At 45.2% G+C, this 11,370-nt stretch overlaps 1 protein-coding gene across 3 annotated transcripts in view; it reads right to left on the reverse strand.

The window, feature by feature from the left end:
• VEGFC (vascular endothelial growth factor C) overlaps positions 1–9,668 on the reverse strand; it is a 42,043-nt gene extending 32,375 nt beyond the window's left edge. For 2 of the 3 annotated variants that reach the window (XM_079991425.1, XM_079991424.1), the window contains exon 1: positions 8,837–9,668. In XM_079991425.1, the coding sequence (XP_079847551.1) occupies positions 8,837–8,983 (147 nt within the window). In that variant the 5' untranslated portion in view covers positions 8,984–9,668. Of the gene's footprint in view, positions 1–6,253; positions 6,308–8,836 lie in introns of those variants that run through there. The other variant, XM_079991426.1, reaches the window with a different exon arrangement.
• Between the last annotated feature and the right edge of the window lie 1,702 nt (positions 9,669–11,370).

Here is an 11,370-nt window from a genome sequence, read left to right on the forward strand (position 1 = left end):
TTGCCACCAGCTAGCTGCATTTAGGGACGCAGGTGGCGCTGTGGGTTAAAGCCTCAGCGCCTAGGGCTTGCCGATCGAAAGGTCGGCGGTTCGAATCCCTGCGGCGGGGTGCGCTCCCGCTGCTCGGTCCCAGCGCCTGCCAACCTAGCAGTTCGAAAGCACCTCCGGGTGCAAGTAGATAAATGGGGACCGCTTACCAGCGGGAAGGTAAACGGCGTTTCCGTGTGCGGCTCTGGCTCGCCAGAGCAGCGATGTCACGCTGGCCACATGACCCGGAAGTGTCTCCGGACAGCGCTGGCCCCTGGCCTCTTGAGTGAGATGGGCGCACAACCCCAGAGTCTGGCAAGACTGGCCCCTACGGGCAGGGGTACCTTTACCTTTACCTTTACCTTTAGCTGCATTTGAGCCACTGCACCTGATACCTATTTTGGGAGCCTAACATTGCCCTTTCAAGCCAAACTGGCAACCACGATAGTACTTTGCTGTGCTTTCTGCCAAGATAAACGCTGCACAGCACTATCATGGCTGTGCTTGCAGCCCGCCCCCCCCCTCTCTGTTACACACACATTTGGCCAACAGTTGGAAAGAAAGCCAGAATTGGCAGCCACCACTGCATTGTGCTGTGCTGTGCTATATCTTCTTGGACAAAGAAACACAGTGCAATGCAGTAGAGGTTCCTAGCAATCTAGCAACACAGTTGATCCAATAAAACTAACTATCAAAACAGTTTTGGATCTCTCTCTCTCTCTCTCTGCCCTCCCCCTTCTCTGGAACCAAAACAGCAACTTCTCTTGTAACTGCTACATTCCAGAATGATGAAACGAGCAAAAAAGTTACACTATGACACAAATCAAGGATAAAGCCAAAATATCTGTTGAATATTTAGCCAAAAAACAAGAGGGAATTTCATTCTGAAATGTGTACAGAGGTGTCTGGAGTTATTAAGCAGTGTCCTGCTTTTTTACAGGATCCTTTTTTTTTTTTTTTTGGGTGGAATCACAAATATAGTACATAAGAAAGCTTATGACAAAAACCCTCCCAACAGTTAGATTTAAGGACATGAGAACCACCCTGCTGGATCAGACCAAGAGTCCATCTGGTCCACTATCCTGTTCCCAGGTATGTGTAGATGAGAGTTTTAAGATGCAAACATATACGACATCTGCACTGCACACATCTACTATAAGAAACACAGGTGTAACAATTAGTAATAGTGTTTCCCAAAACCATATTCTGCTCTAAGATGCATCTCAAATGCAGCCATTATGTCTTGAATGGCCACCAGGGGGTACTCCTGTGGCAAAAGAGTATGAGTCAGGAAGTACTGTTTCAGCAGGTTTTTTGCATAAGGACAGGGAAAGCCCTAGGTACCAAACTTCTAAAAGCTAATAAAGATGCGGCGACCTAGAAATGATGTAAGTTGGAAACGCTATTTTAGGTAAAACCTGGTGTGTGTACATGTTTGTGTAAGTTATTGTATAGGAAATACAAAAGGATTTATTCTAAGTTGTAAACCCTTTTGTGGCAGGAACCTGCCTATGTTATATAATTATCTAACTCTTATCTAATTCTGTAACTTCAATGTACAGTGGTATGCTCTGTAAATAAATAATAATCATAAAAAATAAGTTGGTGAGAGGAACAATTAGGGTGTTGCAACCAAAAACTGATAATGGATGTTTCACAAGGGTTCATGAATGACAGAGAAGAGGTAAACGTGCAACTGATTCCAGAGCCTGAATTCTTGGTGGTTAACAATTAATTAATGAGATTTTAGGAAAGTACTGTGTGGTCTGGACTGGGCAACACAGAAAAAAGTTCACATTTCCTGGGCTCTAATGCAATGTGCAATTGCTCTGATAAGTGTAGCCTGATACTGTATTTTTATATTTAGTGAGTGGTGCAGACTAGGGAGTGGATGGGACTTGAGCAGAGTCCCAGGCACCAGGCAGAAAGACCTGGAGTGCCACATTCCTAGTGTAGGGCTTTGTTGGACTAGGCGACCTATACATTCCAAAGAAAATAAAACAGAATATTGAAACTGATGGTGTAAATAAGAAATATGAATGCATAAGCATCTTTACATGCACCCCAAAGCGGGGTTTATATTTGGCAAACACTGCATCTAATTGCTCAAAATGCATCTCCCCTGCAAGACGCCCTTGGTGGAAACTAATTTAAGTCGGTTAGTGGGCCCTCGGGAAGGGATCAGGGACAGGCAGGGCAAATAGTTGCAGGCATTTGAACAGAAGTTCTTCTAAACGCTCATAACATTCCAAAGCAAAGTAATATAACATAATTGCTCACATTGGCCATAGGACCCAAACGTTTTGGCTTCCGAAGGATCGTATTATAACAGAATCAATGAATATACTTAAAATAACTAAGAGCATAACTTGCCCCATAATGTTTTAATGGAAGTTTGCTGGCATTTGAAACTGGGAGCCTCCACACTGGTTGTCTGCTCAGCAATGTTTGCATTTTCAAAGATTAACAGAAATAACAAATAGATTATCTGTATAGCATGCCAGAAACAAGCCTAATCAAGGCAGCTATTTTAAGCTCCCAGACAGAACGGCTGAGGGTGCACTTGAAGCTACGAACCTCACCATCCACTGGTAGAAATGGAGTTCTTGGACAGAGGAGTTTCACTGCCATGGGCCTCTTTCTTGCAGTGGTGGAAAGCTCCACCACCGTTGCTCTGATGGCAGAAGACAATGAAAAGAGGAGTGCTGAGGGTGGATCCACAGAATCTAAATCCACCCCATTTCCCTGGCATCTCCAACATGGGATGAAAAGCTGCAGTGGCCCTGGACCTGGTGCTTGTTATTTTCCCTTCCACTGAAGATAAGCCAACCCTTACCTTCTACCTTGACCAGTGCAAGACCAGAAAGGTTTAGGAACTGCCTCTCCCTGACCTCCATAGGATTACTCTGCCCTTTATTTCTCACACAAGTTTATTAATGATTATACTTTCTATACTTTACATCAAGAAACAGTCTAAAAATACTACTTCTCAATCTTTATAACAATAAGTGGAAAGAAGCAAGGAACGGAACAGGTTATATCACATATGATTTGGCCTGCTCACATGTGACTCCGTTACTGCAAATTAAGATGTGAGATGTGTAAAATAAAAGCTACATTATATTAAACATTAATATTTTTTAAAAAAGTGCTAATAGAATGGTCTGTCTCTACAGTAACATCAAAATATGAGCACCAAGGAAGAACCTTCAGGACTATTTAAATATTGCTTGGTATGCTATACTACAGGGACACTGCTTGTCCTGCTCCAACCTTATCAGTGACTTCCACATGTTGCTTTGCTCACAGATGTTGTTGCACTGGGGTTGGGTCCAAGGCTTCTAGTGCTGGCATTATAGTATCTATGTCTTCATGGATGAACAAGTTTCCTTAAGTGTAAGCCCATGCACGGGCATGCTAATAGAGCAGTTTCTAGAAAGAGACTGCAGAGCACTCTAAATTCCATCCTCCATTATAATCAGCGAAGCAAATCAGTTGGAAAAGAGTAGAATTTGTCTTAAGCCTCGTATACTTGGCCAGGTTTTCCTTTTCTGTATATGAAACCCATCATACTGAGTTGTGAACAGGTGTACTCACACATAATAAATTTAAAAGTGAACTAATATATATATTCCTAGCAGATGATGGTTCCCTCCTTCCAACTCCAAGTTTTTAGGATTTTGAAGGCCAGATAAATGTAGGTACTTATTTATCAGTCTATCAATTTATACCCTGCCATCAGGTCTGCCACTCCCCCAAGAGTTTACCCTAAGACAGGCAGAGATATCCTAAACCCTGGCTGGAGAGAGCAGAGCAGCAGATCAAGTGACATATCATTAGCCTTGCCACTTACCCCAGGCAGGGTGAGCTGGTATATGTGCTATGTCAGCTCCAGTCCAGGAAGCTCTGTAATATTGGAGCCCACCCTACCACCACTAGAGGTCAGTGGAAAGACACCTCCATCATACCTCAACTCTACCCAGGACCAGGGATCAGGGGGTTAAGAGTACTCTGTTAGTAAACACATGGCAAATATGGAGCATATTTACTCAAAAACAAATCACACAGGGTACAAGAAGACTAATTTCCCAGAAAGTGTCTTGGACTGCAATATTAGCATAACAAAATTAACAACAACCCAAAGAAAAATAGATGCAAGATGCATAGAGGACAAGGTCAAAAATAGCCCCACTGTAATATAACAATTACAAGTTGAATGACATGTTTTATTATATGTTTTATAATCTCTTTAAACCAGGGGTGGCTAACAGTTTTTGGCCCAAAGGCCACATTCACCCTTGGGCAATGGTCCTCATGCCAGTGGTGTGGCTGTAGCCACCCCACACTCGTATTATGCACACTCTTGTATGTACAAGCAAACAGGACTCGCATAGCTCCACAGCCAGCTAATCCATGTGTCCAGTTATTTTTCTCAGTCTTTGATGTGTACACATCTATTCAAACAATAGATCCCCTTCTCTGCAGAGTGAGCCATAAAGACTCAGGACAATGCTAAATTGTGTGCCGTATGAAGCCATGTGTCTGGAAACTGGCCAAGGGCTTCTGGAAACCACAGCGTGGCTCACCACTATAAAATTCTGGCTCCGCCTACATTTCAAGTCTGATCTGTCTTCTTTAATTTTCCATATGCTGGTGGCATGGTTAGCTCGCACTGAGAGCAAAATCAGAACCTGTGGCGTATCACTCGAGTCACTGCTTATGCTCCCACAATTGGAAGCATTCCAGACAATCAAGAGTAGAATTATAGAGATTGAATTCCAAACCCTTAGCAGCACAGCCAATAAAACCTTTTCCCCATTAGGTTTAGGAATTTGACCCTCATTTGGCCAGGATACTCCATTTTTACATCACCTTTATGAGCCCCACCGACGCAGAGCTTCTTCCCTCACAAGATTTAATGTTTTGCTGCCTGCAGTTTCGCAAGGTAGATTCTTGAAAACCCCATATACTGAAATCTACTGCTCTTGTGGCACAAAACAGGTCAAATCCATCACACACATTTTATTTCATTGCCCATTTTATGCAAAAATGTATGATAAGTATCTGGCCCCCTTATTGAAGGAGGGGAATCTATCGCACTGACTCTTCCAGGGTATCCCAAATAATTGTAGGAATGACATTGTGGAGAACGTGCGAGATTTTTTGAATGACCCATGAAATTACACCATCATAGGTCCTAAGAGCCACTTTTGTATCTCACGACATCTGAACAGTTTTATCCTAAAGTACCTCCTACTATGTTTCACTATCTGTACTGTGTTCTGATCCATGTATATGGACACACTCTTATTATGCCAATAAAGGAGATTGATTGATTGACTCACTCAGGACAATAGAAAAGACAGAACTCAAAATCAACAACTACCTACAGTTTCCCCCTCCTTTTAATACAGAACAGAGCTGGATGAAAGTTTCTTTAATTTAACCTAAAACCAATAGGAGTCATACACCCATGCAAATAAGCTAGAGGGGGATTCTGCTTCAAAGGAATGGAACAACTTAAGGTGAGAAAGAAAACACCCAGTGATTGGTCTGGAAGCACCTGTTGCTATGCCATTGTTGAAGCCAATAAAGCATGGACCTGATCGTTTCCTGGATCAACCATCAGTGGAAGCTTCATGTCAAACTGTTCTGTGCTTTCTTAAGGAAGTATAAGGGGATGGAAGTATAAAAAATGAATAACAGCCAACAGGTTGGCTTGACACCAGTTGAGATACTCAACAGTAGGAGCTAAGTGTCTCCTCTTCCACCTGTGCCCCCACCATAGCCCCATAAGAACTACTTGTGCTACCTCAGGTTTCCAAAAGTTAGATGTTAAATAGGAAGACATGACTGTTCTGGTGCATAAGGAGCCACCTTTCTTCCACATGTCTTTGAAATGTTAGGAAAACCAACCAATGTTATACTATTTCCATAAGTTTATGGCATAACACCTAGAAAAACAGGTCCATGATACCCATCCATCTTTGTATTAAAAAAGCTGCTGTCCACTTGAAGCTTCCTCAACACCACCACTTTAAATCCTAATAGACAATATAGAATCTATTAACACAAATGGAAACGAAATTTTCAGTCCTATTTCAAATAAAAATATGGCTTGAACGAGGAAAAGCTAAGGAAATCACAATTTCAAACAGTCAGACTCGGCTCTAGAGTACTCATTTTTATCTGAACTGAAAAAAATTACACCATAATGGCTGCTCACCTGGTCCCAGGGTGGGCGGCATTTGCAGCCCACCACCATCACTCACAGCTCCCTGGGGCATAATGTTCTCACATGGTGGCTAGCCATTGGGGAATTACCCTGGCCGGCTGCAAGGGATGGTGTGAAAGCCGGCCACCCTCAAAATTAAACTGCCCAATCATGGGCAGGTTGGGGGCGGAGTCTTATGCAGTTTGTTTACACCTGTTGTCGTTCTTGCCTTTCACCCACCAGGGTGGGGAATAATGCGTGTGGGTCTGCAATCGTACTTTCCTTGAAATGTTTACCTACAGTTTAGTTATCGAATCATATTTTAATTCCTTCAAGAATTTCCTTTTAGCATTCTTTCATTACACAGGATCAACAGGGACCAAATCCTTCCAACTGTTCTTACTTGAGCAGTTCTACTTAGATCAATGATATTATTCATGCTCATGGACAGCAAAGGTAAGAGGGGAAAAATGTCCTATAAAAACTTGGAATGTGTGTTTAATTCCCTCCCCCTCCTCATGCATGCCTATACACACACACACACATGGAGCACAGGTGCTCACCCCCAAAACAAAAATATATAACCTCCTCGATATCCACTGTTCATTGTCTTTCCAGTTTCACATACTCTTCACTTCCTTTGCTTTATTGTCCCAGGTTTCTCGCAGAGTCATGATACTTCAGTAAAACACAGAGCAGACTGGGGTGGAGTATCTACAGAGGTGGTGGTGGAGGTTTAAGACTTCAAAGATGCAATAAATGCAGAAAGCACATACTTTGTTCCACACCATTCATCTTTCACCAAACTGTTTCCTGTGAGTGTATGCTCAATACACTGTGGAAACTATTATTACCGAACATAACTTGCAAACTAAAGGTCGTCATAATAATAAGCAACCAAGTTCAGCCTTTGTCAACTGATTTGCATGAGGTAAAACCAAGTGAGAAATATGTCTGCCTTTCAGTTTTGCTACAGTTTTGGCATATATTAGCTTTAATCAAATTAAAGTGATTACCAATTGGACTTGTTCTGTGTTCACACATTAGAAATTGGGGGTGGGGGAGACACACAGCAAGCCAGCTTTTATCCTACAGTGTGTGGGGATCAGCTGTTATATTTTAAAACTGTCAGCACCAGTCTGAAATGTCCAGATTGTTGTGGAAATATCCCATTAAAAGGGAGATGCAATGTGCAAAGAAACTTTCTTTTATAAACAGTTCTAGGTTTCCTTTGCAAAACATGGTATCCTTGCAATGCAAATAATGCAGACAGAGGTAGACAACATATCCGTAACTGATATCTTCTATAAAAACCTCTGAGTTTGCTATTTCTGATGTTATTCATGTATTCTACAAACATGAAAAGACTATGTATGCCCTATGTTTAAAGTTAATGCTGTCAAACGAGAATTATCCAGGCAGCACCGTCAAAGGTCAAGTTAATTTCCTGAAACCACGTTGCTCTTTAGAAATTATGACTTTCATAAATACCACCACAGACCTTTAGAAAATAGGAAGACATTCTAATGCAATTATTTCTCTTTGTGGATTTACGCTGCAGTTACACTGCCATGCACACCAGTCTTCCAAAAGGCTTTTAAAGATTTTAGCCAGCAGCTAGTCAGATCACACTGGAAAGTTTTGAGAACACACACGTTTCACTCCAAGGACACAGACCTCCTTGCTTTCCACAGCTTTGCCCTTGATAAAGAAGCTAGGAATGCATACAGTCAGTGAACCACTTCTAGTAGGGAGGCACTAATACTGCATTCCCCAGACCAAGCCTGTCCTTTGGCTAGTTTGTAAACTAACATGACTTCCCTGGGAAGCAATGGTGCTCTGAGTTCTTATCTGTCTGTACAGTACTTAGAGCCCTGTGCAAGCAAAAGATAACAGGATAAACAACTAGGGTTACGGATCTCCACATCCTCGGGGGCCAATTAATTCTGCATGCTAAGAATCACCTTTATAAGCTCACCGCAAAGACAGGAATGACCAGAAGTCATTGTGTCCAAACCCTTAGCCCAGAAGCAATTATTATTGTTTTATTTATTTAATAAATTTGTATACTGCCCTTCATCTGAAGATCCCAGGGCAGGTCACAACAGAAAAACACAAAATGAGAACACAAAATACACAAGAAAACAAAAGCAACGACAAAAACAAACCAATAATTCCCCCATATAGCCATATTGGCTGCCTAAAACTTCAGAAGACAAAACTTTCATAGAATCCTTAAGCGTTCTGCCTAAATCCAACAACCAATCCCAGACAAGTGATAAACACACAGTGTATTGCATGTTAATGTGGAGAATTTCTGACCAGCCTAAAAATACCTATGGTGGGACAGAAATACCGCTTCCCACCCGCCTTGCATTGGAAGAGGGGTGGCGGGAGGTGGGAATGCACCTTTCCCTCTCTGTTTCGAGCAGCCTGGTTTTACGAGCGGCTGGTATGCATGCGCTTCTCGAGGGGCGCTGCATCTGCACCAAGCAAGCGCTCGGGTCACATGACGCTCGGGGAGCCTGAGCGAAGCGAAGTCCCGGCGGTCTGCGGCCGGGCCGGGCCGGGCTTGCGCCCCCCACCCCGGCTTACCTTGGCATCCCCCACGTCGGGCTCCTCTTCATAGTAGCCCTGGCCGGATTCATAGGCAGCGGCCGTCGCGGGCTCCCGAGCTCCCAGCAGCAGCACCGCGCCAGCAGCCAGATAGCAACCCAGAGAGAAGAATCCCAGCAAGTGCATTGTGCAGAGGGCGGCGAGGCGGGAGCCGTGAAGGCAGCGCGTGGGCAACGCCGCGCGGCTCCGAGGCAGCAGCGAAGCGGCAACTTCCCCAGGATGGAGAGAGGAAAGGTGCGCAGGAGCCCCCCTCCCCTTCGCCGGCCCAGGCGCTCGCTCGCTCGCTCGCTCGCTCCTTCTCCGACGAGTTACTCGGAGTTGGTCAGGTTAAAAGAATAATCAAAAAAGGCACCAGGAAACCGGACATCCGAAGCGGGCTCCCTCAGGAGCACGAGGAGGTCGAAGGAGTTCCCGGGCCAGTTGAGGGTAGTAAGGGGGGGGGGGGGGGAAAGAGGTTTCCTCTGCAGCCACCAGCCCCCCCGGGGGCTATATGCCAAGGAGGGACGAAGGCGGCGAGGGGCAGCGGCGCGGCTCCGTCTCCTCGCCGCTTCCCCGGGCGTCTGTCAGTGGCAGCGGCAGCAGCAGCAGGGGCCGGGGAGCGGGAGCCTCCTCAGCGCGTGGAGCGGAGCTGGAGCGGCAGCAGCAGCAGCAGCAGCAACCGCAGGGGGCGGGCATGGCTAAAGCGCCCTCTGCCTGTACCTTGGAGAGACTGAGTGGCTGGCGAGGGAAGGAAAGGGAGGGAAGGAAGGAAAGGACGGAGGGCGCCCGGGACGGACGGGTGTGTGTGTGTGTGTGTGTCCCTCCTTTTCCTCCACACACACAGCCCGTCACCGCCTGCTCAGCTCTTCTCCTTCCTCCCCTTCGGTTACATTTTTCCACAAGTAGCCGCTCGCCTCGCAAAAGCCCTTTCCAAGAAAGACGACGTGGTGGAAATGTGAGACGGGAGGCGCGCGCGCGCGCGTTGCTGGCCCCCCTCGGGGAAGCCTGCCGGAAAGCCGGAGGCAGGCGCGCGCGCGCTTCGTTCGAGCAACTGCGCCTCGCGCGGCGCTGCCCGAGGCGCCAGACCTGTTGCCTCGCTTTCCCGCGCTTTGGCAGAGCGGCGGGTGAGCGCAGGGCTGGCTGCGGGGTCTGCGGTGCCTTCTTCCACGCATGAAGCAGTGGAAGGCTTTTTGCAGAAATGATAAGCAGACGAGCCGAGGTGGCTCAATGCATACTTTCCTTCCACCCACCCTGTGGGAGAAATGGTTGGAGAATGGTACTCAAGGCGCTGCCTATAGGGAGAAAACGCGCCAGCAGTTACCCGCTTACCCTCCAGAGAGAAGCCTAAATACAGTGGTACCTTGGGTTACATACGCTTCAGGTTACAGATTCTGCTAACCCAGAAATATTACCTCGGTTTAAGAACTTTGCTTCAGGATAAGAACAGAAATTGCACAGCGGCGGCACAGCAGCAGGAGGCCCCATTAGCCAAAGTGGTGCTTCAGGTTAAGAACAGTTTCAGGTTAAGAACAGACCTCCAGAACGAATTAAGTTCTTAACCCGAGGTACCACTGTACTGTGTTTCCTTGGTCTCCTATCAAAACTTGTCCTTCAAGTTTTTCCATCTCTAGGTGCAACTGGCTGCTAGGCATCATGGCCCTAAGCTACCTCTGAATTGCCACTAGCTGGGGACCACAAACTTGGAGCACTATTCAGCTCATTCTTTGGCTATTCTTTGTTTATATCCCGCCTCCCCCCGCATAATCAAGGCGGCTCACAAAAATGGAAACAAATACAAATTAAACAGGCAGAGCTAAAAACATATAAAAGGTTATCGTGAAAAAGTAATTGAGCTATTGATGGAATTAAAACAAAAGGTAAAAAAATGTATAGTTAAAAAAAACAACGAACAGCACACAACACACCATTCAGAGCCCTTTCATTGAAAGGAGTCAGTTCCCAAAAGCCTGCCAGAATAATAATAAAAAGTCTTCACCTGTCATCTGCAGGACAACAAGGCCAGTCTGAATTTCTTAAGGGGTAAAGGCAGGGGTGCCAACTTAAAATAAAATATTGGGGAGGGGTCAGGTAAGTCCCACCCACATGATGTGGTGCACGCACACTATTTGAATGGCGATGTCCATCAACTTTGGGGGGCCCTGGCCCACTCAAATATTTTATGGGGGGAAGCTAAAGACCTCTCATTCCCTAGGAGAACTCCAGTGCAATTAGCCTTAAATCTATAGTAGAATCAAAAAGCAAACACACACCATCAACCTGTTATTTACTGTAATACTCTAGAAGGATGAAGCTCACAAAACATCTCATTACAAGACATGGCACTGTACATACACACTAGAAACAGCTTTGTTCCTGTGCATGAAAATTACAACCTAAATCACAATTTACTGAAATGCTTGGAAAAAAAATTCTATGTGCTGTACTTAACCAAGCATCTTAATTTGCTGGCAAACACTAGCAGGGCAACATGTCTCAGGCTTCATAATTATATACTCTTAACTCACCTTATCTAT

This window comes from Podarcis cretensis (genome assembly GCF_951804945.1).
Source record: "Podarcis cretensis genome assembly, chromosome: 9".
In the NCBI taxonomy this organism is placed as follows: Eukaryota; Metazoa; Chordata; class Lepidosauria; order Squamata; family Lacertidae; genus Podarcis; species Podarcis cretensis.